This window comes from Symphalangus syndactylus, chromosome 6 (genome assembly GCF_028878055.3).
Source record: "Symphalangus syndactylus isolate Jambi chromosome 6, NHGRI_mSymSyn1-v2.1_pri, whole genome shotgun sequence".
Classification (NCBI taxonomy): Eukaryota; Metazoa; Chordata; class Mammalia; order Primates; family Hylobatidae; genus Symphalangus; species Symphalangus syndactylus.
In genome coordinates, this window is record NC_072428.2 from 68,065,206 (window position 1) to 68,086,844 (window position 21,639).

At 34.2% G+C, this 21,639-nt stretch overlaps 1 protein-coding gene and 1 pseudogene across 5 annotated transcripts in view; one reads left to right on the forward strand and one right to left on the reverse strand.

Moving 5' to 3' along the window:
- Nucleotides 1-21,639, forward strand: part of TMEM135 (transmembrane protein 135) — a 275,389-nt gene that overhangs the window by 192,969 nt on the left and 60,781 nt on the right. For all 5 annotated transcript variants that reach the window (XM_055283181.2, XM_055283182.2, XM_055283183.2 and 2 more), the window contains one exon: nucleotides 2,431-2,477. In XM_055283181.2, coding sequence (XP_055139156.1) covers nucleotides 2,431-2,477 — 47 coding nt within the window. The remainder of the gene's footprint in view (nucleotides 1-2,430; nucleotides 2,478-21,639) is intronic.
- On the reverse strand, nucleotides 17,978-18,615 carry LOC129484713 (mitochondrial import receptor subunit TOM22 homolog; annotated as a pseudogene).

Consider the following 21,639-nt stretch of genomic DNA (forward strand, 5'->3'; position numbering starts at 1 on the left):
AATAACAATCCCCAGTCTTCTGTATTTCCTTTTCCTTATTCTACTTTATTTATCTCCAAAACTCCTACTACTGTCTAACATACATCTTTTTAAAAATATATTCTCTCACCTGGCTAGAAGATAAGTTCCATGAGGGCAAAGACTTTGTCCATTTTGTGCATTGTTCTAAGTTTTAGAACAGTACCTGGAACATAGTAGGAATTCAATAAATATTTGTTTAATGAATCAGTCAATTGCACTGTAATATCCTTTTGATTTATTCTCCTAATTATTGGTGATATTAGGACCAATCAAAAGGGCTGCCTGATTAAAAATAATTTCTTTCCAGATTTATGACTCTGGGTTAGGTTTTTCTATCTAGATCACTTATGTCAGCAACAAAACAAGATAAAAACAATCTGTTGATGCTTCCACTTTTGTATGCATCATCTCACTAATTCTTCTAAATAATTCAAAGTATGATATTATTCTCAGTTTATAGATAAGGGATCTAAGGTTTAAGGAAATTATATAAAGTATCTAGAGTTACACAGAACTAGGATTCAAACCAAGATCTATCTTACTCTAAAGCTTGAGTTCTTAAACATTGTACTTTTTCTCAGTTTCAAGTATATTATTTGTAAAGATAATTATCAGTTTAGTACGAACACAGATAGGTTAGCATATTAGGATAGAACCTGGCAACATTTTGAGGGAAGGCAGACTTTGGATATTTAGAGAAGATGAAGAGTATGTGAAAGATTTGTGGGATACTTCTAGAGAGGTTTTTGGTGTGATCTGCAAGGGGGACACTGATTAGTGCAGGAAAAGTCTGAAGCATTGAACATCTGGGAAGGATGACATTGTCCAACGGGGATTGAATGATAGAGAAATTAAAAAAAATTGAGTATCATGACTGGGTTTTGTTAGGCAAATTATAACCAGTAAATAAACCCACTTAGACTTTAATTTATAATCAATTAGAAATAACTGAAAATTATTTTACATGCTTTATGTTTCTAAAAACAGTGAAATGGTAAAATGAACCTTATGCATCATGGATAGGGTGTTTTAAGTCAGTGGAGAAGAGAGATGGAGAGAGGAAGGAAGAAGGGAAAGAGGGAGGGGAGAAGAGTATGTGTGTTTAGCACAGAGATTTTATAGATATAAAATGTTACATAAATATATATAATATTCATAGTAATTGATAACAATCCTCTTTTTCGTTGGTATATTTATATGTTTCTAAGTCATTCAGGCTGTATGTATAATGCTTATCTTACGCTAAGATAGCAAACTTGTCAAGCTTGATTTGTAATGGCAAAACTACATGCTTTCATCAGGTTGAGTAGAAATTATTTGTGTTAGAAATAGCAAAACATTTTTTGTAGTGTTTTCATTTCTGTTCTTGTGGTCACCCTTTCACAGTTGAAAGAAAGTTCATTTCTTATTTGTCTGTGATGTGAGGCCATTGACAATTGTTAGGCTTAATTTTTACTGTTGTTTTTTAACATAAGAATGCATTCTACAATTTTAATTTTTGTGATTTAAAACAACTTTTCTAATCTGTTTTTTTGGTATAACTAAGACGTTAGTCAGGACTGGAGTTCTGGGTTCCTTCAACATACCATCTTAATATGTTGTGTTTACTGTGATGTTTTTGAGATCATCATATCAGATATTCTTCTGCCTGCTTCTAGAGGAATTACTTTTATAGCTAGTCTGTATTCCACAAAGAAATATTGTATTTTTATGAGCTTTTCTTATTGATTAGAATTGGTTGACAACTGGACTGTATTTTACATTAGAAGATCTGGTCATCTTCATATCATAGTTAATAACCTTTCTGATTCATTCACTGAATTGATTATACAAAATCTGTTGTCCTTGTTTTTAAGTTAAGCTTGCATGTTTAGGCATTCTAACAGACAGTTAAAAATTAACTGTTCCCTTTTTTGTGAACCCTGTTACCCTTTTATCCAGTCTATATATGTATGTATTATATATAATTATATACATGATGATAGTTACATATAAGTATTGGCAATTTATTCTCCTAATATGGGCTATATTAGGGATGTCCAACCTTTTAGCTTTTCTGGGCCACATTGGAAGAAGAAAAATTGTCTTGGGCCATACTTGAAATACACTAACACTAATGATAGTTGATGAACTAAAAAAAAATTGCAAAAAAATCACAGTGTTTAAAGAAAGTTTACAAATTGTATTGGACCACATTCAAAGCTGTCTTGGGGCTCATGCAGCCTGCAGGCTGCAGGTTGAACAAGCTTGGTTTATATGAAAGGTTGAGGAATATGAAATGTGTGTGACTGGTTTGTATATGCTTTTATTGTTTCAGGCACAAGATTTAATAGTATTTTGCTTTTATGAGTCACTCAAATGGTGATGTCAGTGTTCTTTTGCAAGTAATGTATTTTCTCTTCATTACAGGTCCTTTTGTTTTGCATCACAGCTGCCATGTACATGTTCTTTTTCAGGTATGTTCTGTTATACTTATTTACTTTAATACCCCAAACAGTATCTCTTTGTAATTTCATCAACCATGAAACTAAAGTATTCTCCAAATAATTATCCCTTACAAGCAGCATACTCCCCCCTGCACCCCCGCACAGAGTGGACAGAGATAAATCATTGCTCCTTCGTGAGTAAAGAAAAGAGAAAGAGAGGGAAGGAAGACTTATTCCCCCTCACCCCCCATTCTATTTATGAATTCATCCTAGAAAGTTGAATATGTTAATTAATAGGACTCAAATCCTGATAAGTGAATTTTTATCTTTTATGGACCTGATTGTATGTAAATACTTATTTTTCACTCTGCTTATAAAACCATCAACATTTTACATTTAGATAAGAAAAAATGACAGTAGAGCTCTAAGCCTTCTGCAAAGAAAACCTAGCACATTAATGATAGTCTGTAAAATATTGTTTGTTATAATGTCAAAGTTGTACTTTTCATTGACACTGGTCTCGGGTTTGTTGGGGGCTAAGGGGAAGAATGTTAGGATGGCCCAAGATTTAAATGCCCGTAAGAAGGATTTCTGTCATCTTCGTATAATCCCAGCAGTGTGCGAATGATTTTTGATTAGGGAGAGTCCCCTCATTTATAATCTTTATTTCTTTATTTTTAGTGATACCAATTAATTTCCATTTATTTTGTTCTTATTGCCCTCATTTGAATAGATTTTTTTTATATTTATGGATCTAGCAAAATTCAATCTTAGCAGATGGGACCAGGCTTTTCAAATTAAAATCTGTGCTTAATTAACAAAGACAGTTGTGGATTTTTAGTAGGATGTATTTTGTAGATATATTTCTTTAAGAATAAAACAATCCAACCGTACCAGAATTAAAAAAAAAATTATTTTTAATTTTTGTGGGGACATAGTAGTTGTGAGATGTTTTGATATAGGGGTATGATGCATAATAATCAAATGCTATTATCCTTTGTGTTACAAACAATCCAATTTACACTCTTAGTTATTTAAAAATGTACAATTTATTATTGACTATAGTCACCCTGTTGTGCTATCAAATAGTAGGTCTCATTCTTTCTTTTACTATACCCATTAATCACACCCACCTCCCCCTACTCCCCACTACTCTTACCACCCTCTGGTAACCATCATTCTACTCTCTATGTCCATGAGTTCAATTGTTTTGATTTTAGATCCCACAAATAAGTGAGAACATGTGACATTTTCCTTTCTGTGCCTGGCTTAATTCACTTAACATAATGATCTCCAGTTCCATCTATGTTGCAAATGACAGGATCTCATTCTTTTTTATGGCTGAATAATACTTCATTGTATATTATGTACCATATTTTATTTATTTATTCATCTGTCAGTGGACACTTAGCCTCCTTCCAAATTTTACTATTGTGACCAGTGCTGCAACAAACATGGGAGTGCAGATATCTCTTCGATATATTGATTTGCTTTATTTTGAGTATGTACCCAGCAGTGGGATTGCTGGATCACATAATAGAGATCATAAATCTCTATTTTTCCAGAATTTTTAAACCACTAATTTCCTGCTAGTATGTCCTAATAAACATTTTATAAAGCACAATTATATAATTTTAAATTGTTTTGAGTTTTAAAAATGTCATATGCAAATAAAAAATGATGGTGTTACTGTAATTATTCTTGTAAAGAGACAGCCAGGCTTTTAGAAGGGGAAACATAGATGAAGAGCCAAGGTAGGGAGGGCTTGAACTGCAAAGGATTTTGTATCAGTCATTAGGATGCATAGGATTTTGTATCAGTCATTAATGACTGAGGAATTATTGGAGCTCTCTGGTTGTCTTTGTGAAATTGTTTGATCTATTTATTACTTTCACTGCATCTTCATATGCAATACACTTTTCCTGTGGCCTCTTTCCTATATTTTAATAATTTAGAGGTGGGTTGTGGGAGTTATGAACAATGACTCATTGATTTCTAAAAACTTCTTAATTGCATTCAGACACATTATTGGGACAATATTCCAAAAAGTTCACATACTTTGTCTTTATATTTTTATGTTCTATCTAGCCTGAAGATACAGCATACCAAGTAGGGAAAATGCAATCATAAAAAGCTTGAAAACTAGAAACATAACTTGTTGACATACCCAAGAAGAAAGTCCAATCTTAAGTAAATTTTCTTTTTCGTGAAAATTCCTAACAGAACAGGTATTTAAAATCTTTCCCATTGTGGCACTTAAAGACATATGTGATTAATGTGTAGCATTTCTTAGTCATCAGCAGTTTTTGAGGTTTAAAAATAAATCATTTGTTAAATACACCAATAAAGGCCCAATTTATAGCATGGGTCTAGGAAATTATGTTTTGAAAACTGCTGCGATCAACCCAGTATTTTTGGTGTAGGAAGAAAATCAACCCTATAAATATGTGTTTTGGTGCAGAGCTACGGAACCTTTTCCTGTTTCAGTCACAAGTCTAGGTTAAAAACAACAGTTTAAAATACTTTCCAGAAGGCTCAATACAAGGTTTAAGTGCCAAAATAAACACTTTTAATTTTCTGAGGAAAGGGGTTGTTTTTCTCCTAAAAGAAGTACTATCACCAAATTCGCTGTTCTTGGCAGAAGTTAGTTTGAATAGCTCAACAACAGAGGTTTGGTAAATGGTAAAATCAAACAATTTATAAAGTATTACAACCAAACAAAACAGTATTAGATTTGTCTGCATGCTAGCTTGTGTTGGGAATAAACAAACACTGTCGTACATAACACTTGGCAGGTCCAATTGCATTTGAATATTTTATTTTAAAATTAAATTGTATTATAAATACATATATTTGAGGACACATTTATTTCATTTATTAACAATTATGTTAAATCTAATTGCCTGAAGTTGGATAGTCAAATGATATTGTCCCCAGGACTCCATTTATGGTAACCTCCTTTGAGAAGAGGATAGGGAAGAATTTTATATATGAAATAAGTCAACTTGTGTTTTTATCTTAATCTGTAAATGGGCAGAGGGGAAACGGGAAAATGAGGCCTGCTTTCAATAAAAAGAAAATATGCCATTTTTTTTTTCAAAGAAAGAACTTGAGAAGTAGTTTCATAAATGTTTTCCAAAGATGTCACAAGATGTGATGACTATACTATGAATTTACTTAAAAGCAACACATTTTTGATATTGAAAACTATGTGAAAACTATAATGTGTAATGAAATAACTTACTTTTACATAGCTCTTAATAGTTTTTAATAGTTATTTTACATATATAATCTCATAGGTTATAATCCGATTTTCATATTATGCACCAGAAGTAAGACTTATGTTCAAATGGAATCATCCACTTACTTCTGGTGTGTAATGTGAAATGCTTCAAAGGCTTGGGCTGGGAAAAGGTAATGTGTGAGGAGAGAGCTCTAGTTCTGTTCTGGTCAGCTGGCCTGCCAGCCATGTAGCTAGCCATCACAAGTGTCTCTTGATACCCATACATGCTATGGATTCTGTTAGGAACTGGATTACAAGGGAAGGTGGAACATATCCTGAGGATGTTTTGAAAGAGTTTTTTGTATAATCTCAGTGGGCATTCTTCATAATACTTTTACCTCCTTTGTTTAATCACCTTGTTACTACTATGTATGCTATTGTCATTGCTGTACCTTAGGGCATTGTTTGTTTCTATCGATTTTGGCCAAGCAGAAGTCATATTTAAAAACTTTTTAGAAAATTTGGTCTCATGCACCCCTTGAAATAATTTCTTTACTTCCAAATATGTATTTATGGGCAAAGCAGTTTGCATTCATCATAATTTTTCATTAAGGATTGATTGAGGTCTTCCTAACAGTCATGTGGAAAAAGAAATCAGTTTCTTTTGATCACTAAATCTTTTAATCAAGAAGCAAAAGAAAGAATCAATAATAAACATCAAAACTATTGCACTTAACCCTATTCACACATAAAAAAGAAAAATGCAACATTTTAAAATATTAATTCATTGATTTTATATTCACCATTAGGTATCTGTCTATGAAGAATATTTGAGAGAAAGGAAGTAGTTCACCATAATTTTTATAGATTAACTTAAAATAGTACTGTAAAGTGTATTATAACTCCTTCAATCCCAACCTAGTAAGTACCAGCTAGAAATTCTTTCCACATGCCTTTGCAAAAGCAACAACAAATCCACGTTTATTTTAACATATAGATTGAATGGTTCCAACTTGTCATAGCAGTCAATCTATAGACAATATAGGACTGATTCACAGTAGAAATATCTTAAATAATCTGATGTCAACATTGTGCAGCATGGCATTTTTAGTTAGAAATCAGTGTAAGTCAGAGTTTATTGTTAAACTTTTAGAAACATTATTTCTTTTTGCCATTTGAGAATTCTAATCAATTCTCTGTGAAGGCATAAATAAATGATTTTATTAGTCTCAAGGTGTAGATTTAGTTTATCTATTTAAGAAAACCAGACTATTTATTGGCTGGACAACCTGCAAGTATTGAGTGAAAGACTTGTGATTATTCTTGAACATCTTTATATAAGCGTACCTTAGTATATTAGAGATAACTTTAGAAGCAAATAAAAAACTTTTGATCTTGGCCTTTAAACCATTTACTGATTTTTAAGTGAAAGGTCTTTAATGTTAATTCGGTTCTATGTTTATTTTTAATTTTTAAAATTTTTAATTTTTATAGGTATATAGTAGGTGTATATACTTATGGGGTCCATGAGATGTTTTGATATGGGCACACAGTGCATACCTAACTGTCACATCAGGATACATGATTCATTGCCTCAAGCATTTATCATTTCTCTGTGTTACAAACATTCTAATTATATTCTTAGTTATTTTTAAATATACAATAAATTATTGTTGACTGTAGTCACCCTGTTGTGCTATCAAATAGTAGGTCTTATTCTTTGTATCTAACTCTATTTTTGTACTCATTAACCATCTCTACTACCCTCCACTCTGCCCCACCACTACTTTTTCCAGCCTTTGGTAACCCTCATTCTACTCTCTATCTCCATGAGTTCAATTGTCTTAATTTTTAGCTTTCATAAATGAGGGAGAACATGTGATTTTTCTCTTTGTTTTCCTGGCTTATTTTACTTAAAGTCCTTGAGTCCCATCCATGTTGCTGCAAATGATAGCCTTTTTTTAAAAAAAAAATAGCTGAATAGCATTCCATTGTGTGTATGTACTATATTTTCTTTATCCATTCATGTGTTGATGGGAACTTATATTGCTTGCAAATCTTGGCTATTGTGAATAATGCTGCAATAAATGTGAGAGTGCTTGATATCTCTTTGATATACTGATTTGCTTTCTTTTGGGAATATACCTAGCAGTGAGATTGCTGGTTCATATTGTAGTTCTATTTTTAGTTCTTTGAGAAACCTCCAAACTGTTCTCCATACTGGTTGTACCAATTTACATTGCTACCAACAGTGTACAAGGGTTCCCTTTTCTTCCCATCTTCTCACAGCATTTGTTATTGCCTGTCTTTTGGATAAAAGCCATTTTAACTGGGGTGAGATGATTTCTCATTGTAGTTTTGATTTGCATTTCTTTGATGATCAGTGATGTTGAGCACCTTCTTATATACCTGCTTGCCATTTGTATGTCTTCTTTTGAAGAAATAGTGTAATTATAGTGTAATTTGAAGTCAGGTAATATGATTTATCCAATTTTGTTCTTCTTGCTTAGGATAGCTTTGGCTATTTTGGGTCATTTGTGGTTCCATATAAATTATATGATTTTTTTTTCTGTTTCTGTGAAGACTGTCATTGGCATTTTGATAGGGATTATATGGAATCTGTAGATTGCTTTGGGTAGTGTGGACATTTTGACAATACTGATTCTTATAATCCATGAACATAGAAATCTTTTTATTTTTTGGTGTCCTCTTCAATTTCTTTTTTTTTTTTTTTTGAGACGGAGTCTCGCTCTGTCACCCAGGCTGGAGTGTAGTGGCGCAATCTCGGCTCACTGCAAGCTCCGCCTCCCGGGTTCACGCCATTCTCCTGCCTCAGCCTCTCCGAGTAGCTGGGACTACAGGCGCCCGCCACCACGCCCGGCTAATTTTTTTGTATTTTTAGTAGAGACGGGGTTTCACCATGGTCTCGATCTCCTGACCTCGTGATCCGCCTGCCTCAGCCTCCCAAAGTGCTGGGATTACAAGCGTGAGCCACCGCGCCCAGCCCTCTTCAATTTCTTGTGTCAGTGTTTTATAGTTTTCATTGTAGAGATCTTCCATTTCTTTTGTTAATTCCTAGGTATTTAATTGTATTTGTAGCTATTGTAAATGGGATTACTTTCTTGATTTATTTTTCAGAATGTTCATTTTTGGGATATACAAATGCTACTGATTTTAGTATGTTGATTTGGATTCTGCAACTTTACTGAATTTGTTTATTCTAATAGTTTGTGGTAGAGTCTTTAGGTTTTTCCGTGTCTATCGTCTGCAAAGAAGGATAATTTAACTTCTTCGTTTCCAGTTTGAATTTCATTTCTGTCTCTTGTCTGATTGCTCTAGCTAGGACTTTCAGTACTATGTTGAATAACAGTCATGAAAGTGGGCACCCCTGTTGTGTTCCAGATCTTAGAAGAAAGGCTTTCAGTTTTTTTCTCATTCAGTATGATACTATCTGAGGGTCTGTTGTATGTGACTGTTATTTTGTGGAAGTATATTCCTTTGATACCCAGGTTTTTGAGGGTTTTTATCATGAAAAGATGTTGAATTTTGTTAAGTGCTTTTCCAGCATCAATTGAAATGAGCGTATGTTTTTTGTTTTTCATAGTTTATATGATGTATCACATTGATCTTTTCAAAAAAACCAACTTTTCGTCTTGTTGATCTTTTGTATTTTTTGTGTGTATTTCATTTATTTCTACTTTGATATTTATTATTTTCTTTTGCTAATTTTGGGCTTGGTTTGCTCTTTTCTAGTTCTTTAAGATGCGTTGTTAGGTTGTTTAAAGTTTTTCTGCTTTTTTGATGTAAGTGCTTATTGTTATAACTTTTCTCTTAGTACTGCTTTCACTTAGTGCTGGTTTGCATATGTTGAACCATCCTTGCATCCCTGGGATAAATCCCAGTTTTTCATGATGAATTATCTTTTTACTGTGCTGTTTAATTTGGTTTGCTAGTATTTTGTTGAGGATTTTTGTATCAGTGTTCATCAGATATATTGACCTGTAGTTTTCTTTTATTGCTATGTCTTTGGTTTTGGTATCAGGGTACTACTGTCCTCATAGAATGAGTTTGGAAGTATTCTTTTCTCCTTTATTTTTAGAATAGTTTGAGTGGGATTGGTATTACTTCTTATAGTAAAATTCTGCAGTGAAACTATCAGGTTCTGGACTTTTCTTTGCTGGGAGACTTTTTATTACAGCTTCAATCTCATCCTTTGTTGTTGGTCTATTCAGGTTTTGGAATTCTTCATGGTTCAATTTTGGTAGATTGTGTGTGTCTAGAAATGTATTCATTTCTTGAAGGTATTCCAATTTATTGGCATATAGTTGATCATTATAGTCTCTTAGGAGCATTTGCATTTCTGCTGTAATTCAATTGAATTACATGAATTGCACTGTCTCCTTTTTCATCTCTGATGTATTTCTGCATTTTGCTTAGTTATTCTGGCTAAAGTTTTGTCGATCTGTTTATCTTTTCAAAAAACCAACTTTTCATTTTGTTGATCTTTTGTATTTTTTGTGTGTATTTCTTTTATTTCTACTTTGACATTATTTTCTTCTGCCAATTTTGGGCTTGGTTTGCTCTTGCTTTTCTAGTTCTTTAAGATGCATTGTTAGGTTGTTTGCTTAAAGTTTTTCTGCTTTTTGATGTAGGTGCTTATTACAAACTTTTAGTATTGCTTTCACTGTATTTCATAGATTTTGGTTTATTGTGTTTCCATTTTCATTTGTTTCAAGAAATTTTTAAATTTTCTTCTTAATTTCTTCAGCGGTCACTCAGGAGTGTATTGTTTAATGTCTATGTGTAGTTTCCAAAGTTCCCTTTGTTATTGACTTCTAGTTTTATTCCATTCTGGTCAGAGAAGAGACTTGATATGATTTCAAGTTTTTGAATTTTTTAAGACTTGTTTTATGGCCAAACATATGGTCTTAGGTTCTTTTTAAAAAAATATTGCTTAAAAATACACAAGAACCTAGCCTAAAAAATTAAATTATATACAGAATTTAGAGGTTAAAAGTTGTATTTCAGAGTTAGGAGATGTGCCTTAAATAATTAGATTTTATTGTAAAGGGATTACTTGCAGCAATGCAGAGAGTGGATTTGGGATTTGGAGGGGGTATATCACAGGTAATAGGGGATGCTGTTGCGGTTATCCAGCAGAGAAATGGTGAGGACTTGACCAAAGCTTATGGCAATGATACGGTGGAGAGTAGGTTTATCTGAGGTATGAGGATTGCTGCTTGGATGAAAAGGGGAAAAACGCTGGAAGGTAAGCGAATTATAAAATAGGAAAAATGTGTGAAAATTGAATACAAGCTTTGCAAATACTGAGGCCGAGGTTCTTTTATACATTCAGCTAGAGAAATAATGGGTATCAGTTGGGTATTCAGAGCTCAGGTGATAAATCTGGGCCAGGGATAGAAATTTAGGAGTTATCAGCATGTAGATATTAGTTTAAACCATGTAGGTTGATAGTGTTCTGTAGTGAGAATATGGAGAGTAAGAAAAAGTGTTCCAAGTGTGGACTGGAGAATCTTGATGTTCGAAGCATAGGCAGTAGGAAAGGAGTCAGTAAAGCAGAGGCCAGAGTAGTGGCAAGAGGCATTATAAATAGCTTGTTAAATTTAGGGGCTACTATTAGCTGTCACACTAGCTGTCTGACTTTAGACAAATTACATAACTTTGCTACACCTCGTTTTCTTCATTATGAAAAGTGTAAATTAACATGTGGGCCTCATAGGTAGGGCTGTGAGGATTGATTACGACACAGTGTCTTTCGAATGTTTTTGATGTGACCCAAAATAAGAACGATATTTTATATATTATGATTATGTTACCATATATACATGTATATGTATGTATATAAATTTCCCAGAAAAATACTTAACCTTCCTACATGTGATATATTTGGATATTTTCTATTCTAATTTATGTATTTAAAAAGCTGCTTTGACTTTCTGATGGATAACAGCCAGTAGTGAGAAAAAACACTGAACTAAAACACGTGAGCACCTAGAACAGTGACTGATCACTTAGCAAACGCAGAGTAAAGAGTAGTGATTGTTGTTTTTAAACCAAGAGAGAAAGTTGACTAAAAGACAGAATTGCAGGCTGAGGCGGGTAGATCACCTGAGATGAGGAGTTCGAGACCAGCCTGACCAACATGGAGAAACCCTCTCTCTACTAAAAATACAAAATTAGCTGGGCATGGGGCATGTGCCTGTAATTCCAGCTACTTGGGCGGCTGAGGCAGGAGAATCGCTTGGACCTGGGAGGCAGAGGTTGTGGTGAGCCGAGATCACACCATTGCACTCCAGCCTGGGCAACAAGAGCAAAACCTTATCTCAAAAAAATATATATATATATGTGTGTGTGTGTGTGCGTGTGTGCGTGCATGTGTGTGTGTGTATATATGTATAGACATGGACATACATGAAGCCATTATTCCTCAGAAGATACATATAGATGAAATGAGGCACTTCTCTTATTGGCAACCAAACCTGTGAGTTTAGCAAAAATGCCAAATTTGTTCAATGAAAAGAAGTATTGAGATTGTTAGAACTGTTACTTTCCTCGAAACAAATGGAAAAGATGAGAAAACATAGGTTCATAAATGCTGTGAATCATTTCCTGTGAGAATACAAAGCTTATTACACCAAGTCACGTGACTGTGATCTGACTTTCTTTATTGGTAGAAAAAAATTAGCTTGCTCATTTGTTGAGTGTAATCTAAGAATGAGAAACTTGTGGCAAATCTGTTGTCATTTTTTTACCTGTCAGTCTTTGAGGTAGTTGTGCCCAGATAAAGAAATTACTCTAACATTTTATAGTGAATATAAATTGTTTTAGTAGAAGGCAAAGAGAAGTATTGTATGGAGAAACAGCATGAACCTAAAATGCAACCCCCTAAGGTAAGGACTTAATGGGGCACAATCATGTCAAAAATGGCCAGTTGCCTTTCAAAAACTTGCAATAAAAATGACATTCTTAGGTGGTTTTAAAAATGTGAATATTTTGTTTGTGATTTTTCACTGATGTCAAAGTTCAAAAGTGGATGACATTCACATGTTTTTAAATCAGCGGAAAACTCACACCACTAATACGTTATTCATTGCTGATGGTCTTATTCTAGTTCTACAATAGTTCTCAGAGGTTCCACTGGATACAGTAGCCTCTTTGTCAATCAAGATGGTTGTTTGAACTTAAAGGATGAGCCATATATATATATATATCTTGGTGTACACTTCTAACCTGATGCAATTTTAACCTGTTAGCATTATTAAGGTAAATCAAATTGGCACTGTGTAATCTTATTTCTCTGTAAGTTACAATTTACCTAGAATTTAATAGTAACAATCGTTGTCTCATGAAAAAGTAAATTTGTTTCATGTTTTACAAATTCTTTTTATATTATTGACAAAAATTAATAATTCTTATAAATTCAGTTTACTCTTTAGAAGTTATGAGAAATGAAAATAAGTTATTGTTGTTTTGAAAATGACTGTCCACAGATTTTAAAAAAACATTTTTTCAATAAAGCATTTCTGTTTTGAGCAAGAAGGGTGTCTTATATATAACAATCTATTACCTTTGCAGAAGTCTCAGCACATCAAACATTCATAGGTAAAAGAAATAATTATGATGAATTTCTAATAACAATGGTGAGTTTTTAAAATAATTTGAGTATTTTTTTCCTTAACAATGTCAGTAATAGTTTATTAGTACTGGTGATTACTAGAGGGAGTTTTAGGTAAAACAGTACCCAGTAAATGTTTGAATGAATGAGACTCAGTTAAAAAAATTTAAGGATTAGAAGTAAAATTTTTAGCCTTTCAGAGTTTTCATTGACTTAATTAAAAAACATACATGTGTTTTAGGAGGTTCCATGGTAGAACAGAAATCGTACAGTCTTCAATGCCATGTATAACAGACCCCTCTTTAGGTTTTGGCTCTACCACTTACAAACTCTGTGGCCTTCAATAAGATACTTGTCTTCTTTCATCTTAAATTTGTCATGGATAAAATGATCTCTGTGGCTATGAAAAGTTAGAACAGATAATCCTACAAGAGCATAATATTTTTAAACATGTTTCCAAGCCCACCTTTAAAAGTTATTCAACCTATAAATGAATCTATAAAATATAGTTGAAGTACAGTACCAATGGTACTATAGAAACAAATAATATTTATGATAATATTTCTTTGGGAAAATACATTGATGTCCAGCATGTTAGCACTAAAGCAAAAGGACTGGGAATTATCCAGATGTGAGCTACTCCACAATGTCATATTTGGAGCTAGAGTTCAGCATGTGGGGGGATGGGGAGTGTTGGGACAGAAGGACAGAACTGGAGATCTTAGGGGGAGAATGGTTAAAAACAAAATAAGGGCCTGGTGCAGCAGCTCATTCCTGTAATCCCAGCATTTTAAGAGCCGAGGCAGGAGGATTGTTTGAGCCCAGGGGTTCGATACCAGCTTGGACAACATCGGGAGACCCATTCCTACAAAATATAAGATAACAAAACTAAATAGGTTAGTACTACAGATTGAGGAGCCAAAGGATCGGGATTATGATTTAAAGTGGGGCTTTTCCTTTCATTCCTCTTTTTTTCCCCTTCTTCTCCATTTCTTCCCCACTCTGACACCATTCTGACTAGAGGAATTTGGGACAGCACAGTAAATGGGACTGGACAAAAAGTGATCTTGGAGTATAGAGTGGAGATTGGCACTTCAGAGCAGGTAGGGGTGGGAAGAAGAGGGCAGTGCAAAGAAACAAATGTGTTGGCCCTGAATTTGCAGAGAAGCAAAATTCTGCCATCCTTCTCTCTCTTGCCAGCCTTACTCTGAACTAGTTGTTAGTGTATCCTGAAAACTGGATTTAAAAAGCTAGAAAGATTAAAATGAGTGATGAATGAAGCCAAACAAGGTATCCAATTTTTCTTCGTTATTTAGATCTTTCTGGACATGTTTTATCATAACTAAATAAAGCCACAGGTGACTCTTAAAGTATCTGCAAGAGCTGGGCATGGTGGCACATGCCTACAGTCCCAGTTACACAGGAGGCTGAGAAAGGAAGATTGCTTGAGCCCAGGAATTCAGGGTTGTAGTGCACTACGATTGTGCCTGTGAGTAGCCACTGTACTCCAGCCTGGGCAACATAAGGAGAATCTTGTCTCTTGAAAGAAAAAAAAGTATCTACAAGCAATTTAAAAAATTATCTTAGCCAAAGAGCTGCTATGCAGTTGGCCTTCTTTCTTTATAGTTGACTGTTTCTCTCCCTGCCTGTAAGGGAGGAAGTGAAGGTGAAGAGAAGGGAGGGTTAAGAGGAAATGGTTGCTAGAAGCAGTGAGGTAAGAGGAGGTCTTCAGTATTTATCTAGAATAGCCCTTTATATTTAAAGGATATACATTCATTTTGTGTGTATCTTCAGTGTAGCTATAAGACATTATTTTCCCAGAATTTGCTAGTATATCATCTGGTTGGTAAATTACAAAACTGGGAATAACTTTTTAACTTTATAATGAAATACAGTGATGTTTCAGGGATCTATTAAAAACATTGACCTCAAGACCTGCCTATAACTCCAAGGGGTAGATTACTCCCAGTCTCCATGTTAGGACAACCTTTTAATGGATGTCTTCTAAAATGAAGTTTGAAGTTATAAACTTATTTGAATTTACTTTTAAACTAAATATCACTTTATGTTTAAATATTATTAGAGGATCCATTATATTAGCCAAAATAAGTGATTCCAACTATATAAACTTACATACCTTTACACCTCAGTTTTAATTACAACTAATTCCATCTCATTTAGGCTTAAGATATAAATATAATCTGATTTTGAAAATATGAGATTAAAGTTATTTGGAATAAGATATAACTTGTAAATTATAAATACAGAAGTTGGAAGCAGTTCACTATGAAAAGATGATAAAATGCAGATACCTTAAAGAATTAACTTTTGAGTTTGTTTACTTAAATTATGTTGTAATATGTAATATGATTCCTCAAAATATTTTTTAATTTGGGAATTTATGATGAATATAAAAAGATTCATTGAGAATGAGGAAGCTTCATATAGAGACATGATGCCCTGTGAATTAAAGTCAATAGCTGGAGTTTTGTAGATCATTTTAGAGGACAATGGCCACAAATTAAGATTATATTAAAGTGATTTTTTGGGGGTAAAAACATGTCTTTTGCTCATTGTGGAAAAATGAGCAAATATGATTGAACAAAATAATAATAATTATCACCCATAATCTCTTCTTTCAAAGACAAGTAACTACCAGCTTTGTTTATATCCTTTTAGTCTGTTGGCTATGCCTCTATCTGTCTGTTGGTCCTGCTTGCCCTCACTCTTCCTCTTTTCCTCCCTCCTTTGCCCCTTTCCTTCCTCCTGCCTTCACTTCTTTCCTCTCTCCTTTCACACATTTGTGTGTGTGTATGTGTATGTGTGTATATATGTCTTTTAGCTTCTCAAATGAGATTATATTATGTAGGCTATATGATTATATGCCTTTGTATGTCCATATAAACCCTAGAAATGGATTCTTATACTAATCTTCAGTTCTTCACTAAGAAACTGGTGATAACTCTTAGCAATGTTGAGTGTGACTAAACATTCAAACATTATATCCTTTCGAGTTCTGGAATCCTCTTTTGCATGCTGTCTGCTTCTTGTTTAAGTAGCATTATTACTAATCACAGAAAGTTCTTAGACGAGACTTTAGTGATACAGATGCTCAAATTTGAAGCAGTTAAATTTAACTGTTTGCTTTACTGCTTGTGAGGTGCTATAACTCACTGGGCTATGCTATAACTCACTGTGTCTTTCTCAAGCCTACTCTTTCTTTCTGTTATTTTCTTTTGTTTAAGTTCTGTGTCAGAGGTAATCAAAAGACACTATAGAGTAGTTGAGAGGGAACTCTGGGGTCCAGCTGTGTTGGTTCAAATCCTTCTCCATCTTACTTGTTTTGTGACCTTGGGTAAGTTATGTAGCCTCTTTTGCTTCACATTTCTCATCTGCAGTGGGGATAATAATAGTACTTACCTCATGGTGTTATTGTATTGAATGTCTACTGCATAGTAAGCACTCAATAAATGTTAGTTGTTTTTATTACTTAAATCTAAGTGGCAAACGTCATATTTATATGATTCTATTTATCAGAAATGTCCAGAATAGAAAAATTTGTAGAGATAAAAATTAGATTAGTGGCCTAGGGGAGTTGGGAGTGTAGGGAATGACTATTAATGGGTAATGGTTTTTTTTAGGGTTGATGAAAATGTTCTAAAAGTAATTGTGGTGATGGCTGCACAAGTCTGAATATACCAGAAACCACTGACTGATACACTTTAGATAGTGAATTGTATAACATTTCAATGGTATCTCACTAAAACTGTGAATATATTTTTAAATATAAGTCTGGCACATTCTTGATCAAAATTAAGTCACAGATTGCCAGATACAAACTGACCACAAGCATGTACTTCCTATACCATATGTACATCTAAGTCCCTTGCTAAGAATACATTCCAATTTAGTTTGAATAGAAATTACATTTATAGTCTTTAGAAATATAATCAGTTAATAACTTGATTATATTTTCAGCGTATATTATATATATTTGATTATATATTGATATTGATTATATTTTGCACAATAATTATTTTACTTTATTCTGTGTTTATTTTGGGGAAAAGGTTTTTTTTTTTTTCAGTTGGAATCACTTTTAATATTTAAATACAAAAAATGAGCACTGGCTTCTGTTTTTTTAAACACACACACAAATCTAACAGCCAAAATGTGCAGAGGAAATGAGCTCCTGCTTTGTCTTCCCCAGTCTCCATCCTGTGGCTGAAGCTGCAGCCAGCCTCTTTCCTCTTATGCACAGGGATTCATAGTGGCCACATTACACCGCAGTTGTAATGCATTTTGTCTGTTTTACATTGTGTGCATGTCCCTCCCCAACAGCTCCATTCTTTAAGGAAAAAAAAAAAAGCAGTCATTAATGGTCAGGGGCACATCCCTCCCACTGGCATCAGTTCCTACCCCACAGGAGAAAGTGAGATCTTCCAGCTAGGAGCAATTTTGTGAAAAGAGTGTGTGGCTAGAGCTGGAGTAACCATTTGCATGGCTGCACTGTGGTATCAGAGTGAAGACTGAAGTCAGGATAGCGTGGAGGGCACAGTTGCAAGTTAAGTCTCTTCATGAGGCAATGTGGGGAGATTTCTCCCCACCAGGTTTAGATGGATCAATGTGCCAAAGTTAAAAAAAAAAAAAATCCAAACAATCAGCAGTTCAAACACAATTGAATTTCTAACTTCTCCCACAGAGACAGCTCATATACAGCAGTAACAATCTAGATCTTTCCAGGAAGTGAACGTAAAGCCCCTTGCATTCCTCCTGAGAGCCCTGTGTTAGGCCCTAGAAGTATCTGCTGCTGCTGCAGTTGCTGCTGTTGCTCCATTTGCATCTTCTCAGTCTCAAAGAAAACAGGAAGAACCAGGATCATAAAGGAAGTGGTCGCAATCCACACGGCTGCCCTGGAAAACCTGTACATTTTGTGAGCCACAAAGAGGGAGAGAAAGAAGAGGTTCTGGCCGCAGACCGGACCCTCTTGGGAAACATCTCCGTCAGGCCTCGCAGTCTCTCCGACAAGTCTCATCTAGCTTCTCCTCGTCATCCTTCTCCAACTCCTCCTTAGTCTTCTGCACGTCGCCTTTTGGGAGCAATTCCTCCGGGGACAGGGGTTCCCCTGCGACAGCGGCCATGGCTGTAGGGGACACCAGAAGTGGAAAAAAAGGATAGGGAAAAGGTATTTCCAAACCACTGTACTTGCCATGGATAATTTTTGAAATGAATGGCAACACAGAAGGAAATTTTATGTGTGTGTGTATGTATGTGTATGTGTATGTGTGTATGCGTGTAGAGCGAGAATATACACACACACACTACATATATATATCATGTTACATTTTTTTCCTCTTCCATGGTCTATTTCAGACATTTTTAAGAAATGTCTTAAATATTAAATATTTCAGACATTTTTAAGAAATCTGTGCTACCACAGATAGCACAAATGGAAATTATTTGGCCTTATTCCAGTCTACATCCTTAAAACTTCAAATAAAACATCCATATTTGGAGGCTTATTTTTCATGTTATATAGTTTCAGTGAATGGGCTCATTGGGAGAGAAAGTACACCATCTGTATACAAGTTCATCTAAAATTCACAGCAAAACAGAATATTTTCCCACCATTATCAATTTTCAGCAGATTTTGTTTCAGATGTGTGATTGAGTCACTGAGCCAGGAAAATGTTTACCTGCAAAGTGAGCTAATAGAAATGGGAGAAGCTTTTAAGTTCTAAAATTTCAATCATCTCTGTCTAGCGTCTTCCCTAGAGGAAGGAAAAAGTGGGTCTCTTCCCTTTTTTATTTTCCCTTGTTAATCACAAAGCCTCTTTGTACTGGTAGGGCCTCGATGGTGGCTGAGTGCTGGCTGTTTATCATGTTCCTGTCATCCTCAAATGCAAAATATAAAGAGGAGAACACAGCTTTGGGTTTTCAAGCTTTGTGACAGCTTAGGACCTCTGAATCTCAGCTGCTCTCAAATGCTTTCTAAAGTGATTTGATCACTGAAATGGATTATGCAATTTTTATGGTTTTGAGCTCTTTGGGCATGTTCAGAACAAGAATAATATTAAAAATCAGACAGTGGAAAACAATTGAGCCTATCAGGTTAGATTTCTTTTATTATCACAAAAGCATCCAGTTCTATTATTGGAAGCACAATTGTTATCTTAACTTCTGTTTCTTCCTTGAATGTTAAAAAATGTTTGTTGTATTTGACAATTCCAAATTCTAATATTGTGGATGAACCTTCCTTGCAGGGTGTGATTGTAAGATATTTTCAGGGATTCTTATGAAAGATAAGGCTTTCCTTATCTCACTTTTGAAAACCACCAGCAACTTCTACTGATATGAAACACGTAGTGACATTTATTATAGCAAGCCTAACTTGTTGAAATTACTTGAATGCTAAGAAGTTTATAATCGTTAAAATTCTGGTCACTTTCCTGAATTTATTATCTATTTCTTTTGGATTTGTATTACATCCCTTTTAATTTTCTGTTACATTGTAATGATTAACAAAAACCGTGTGAGTAAATACGAGTTAGACTGATGGAGCTTTTGCCTTCTTAAAAGAAATAGGCCTAATAAAATAGGGCATTAATTTTTTATTGAAAGGGGTTTTTTTAATCAAATGAGGTATTTCTCTTTATTGATTCCTAATATGCAGTTGTTAATAAACTGTTACAAATTTAAATGTCTGATGTAAGGGCTATAAAGCAGTTCCCAAACTTTAACATGGATCTTTTAAAAATGCAGATTAAGATTCAGTAGGTCTGGGGTGGGATGTGAGCTTCAGTAGTTCCAACACTCTCCCAGGCGATGCTAGTCCTGGTCCTCATGTCACACTCTGAATAGCAGAGCCGTAAGTCACATCAGGAAATAGCTTCTGTAATTGTCTTTAAAATCTGTAATTTTAAGAAATTCCAGAGAATTTAATTCCACTGCTTCTCTTGGCAACCTATTCTAGTAGTTCACAACAAGTAGAGTCAAGACATTTTTCTCAACATCTTAAATTTCTGTAATGGGAATTTTCTCAGTTAAAACAGAAAGTAGCTATTCATATAATTACTTTAGAAAGTCAAAGATTATCAGGTCTCTTTCTCCTCCCTCTTGCTTTCTTCTCAGCGCCAACCTCCTTTAATATTTGCATATGTATATTTTGCCAAAATACATATTCTGCCTTGATTTATTACCCAGTTTTAACTACAAATCTTCTATATGGGTTAGAAATCATGAGTCTGTTAATTATTTAGTAGAAGAATTGATAAAATAGAGACTTTTTGTATCCAAAATTTCTCATTAATTAATGTGTGAAACAAAAAAATTAGAAGTCTCCGTTTCTTTTTAAAATTTTGTTAATTGTGTAGGTAATACAGTTTCATTTAAAAATTCAAACAATGCAAAAGTATAAATAATAAAAATGGAAAATTCTCACCCCTTTATATACCTCCCTCTTTGTAGTTCTCTTTTTTTAGTTGAAACCATCTTAACAGTTTGCATATATCCTTCCAGAATTCTTTTTTTTTTTTTTTTTTTTTTTTGAGACTCTTTCAATTTACCATGGAGTGCAGTGGCACAGTCATGACTCACTGCAGCCTCAAACTTCTGGCCTGAAGCAGTCCTCCCACCTCATCTTCCCGGGTGGCTGGGACCACATGTGTGCACCACCACTCCTGTCTAATTTTTTACTTTTGTTTTTTAGAGGCGGGGTCTCCTTACGTTGCTCAGGGTGGTCTGGAACTCTTGGGTTCAAGGAATCGGCCTGCCTTGGCCTGCCGAAGTGTTGAGATTGTAGACTTGAGCCACCAGGTTCAACACAGAATTATTTCTATACATACCTTTGTACCTATGTTTATATTTTAAAAAATGAGATCACAAATTATATATTGTTATGTAGTGTTTTTCTATTTAATAATGCATCTTAGGATTCTATCCAAATGTCAGTACGTATCCTCATTGTTTTTAGGGGCTGCAAAAAAAAAAACTATAAATAAGTATTTAAACCTTCTCAACAGACATTTATACTATTTGCAGGTTTTCATTGTTGCAGACTGTACAACCATGAACATTGTTTTTAAAATATCTTTGTGCTTCTGTTCCAGTATTTCTAAATTTATGTTACTGTTTATATATTATTGATAGGTTAGATACTTAGCTACGAATGGATTCTCTGGTTCAAATGTACCAGACATATTTAATGTTAATAGATATTGCCAGATTGGCCTCCAAAAAAGGCAGTATCCATGTATTTTTGCTCCAAGAGTGCTTATTGATTCCTACATCCTAGTTCATGTTGGTAATTTTTATCTTTTTCAGTCAAATCATCT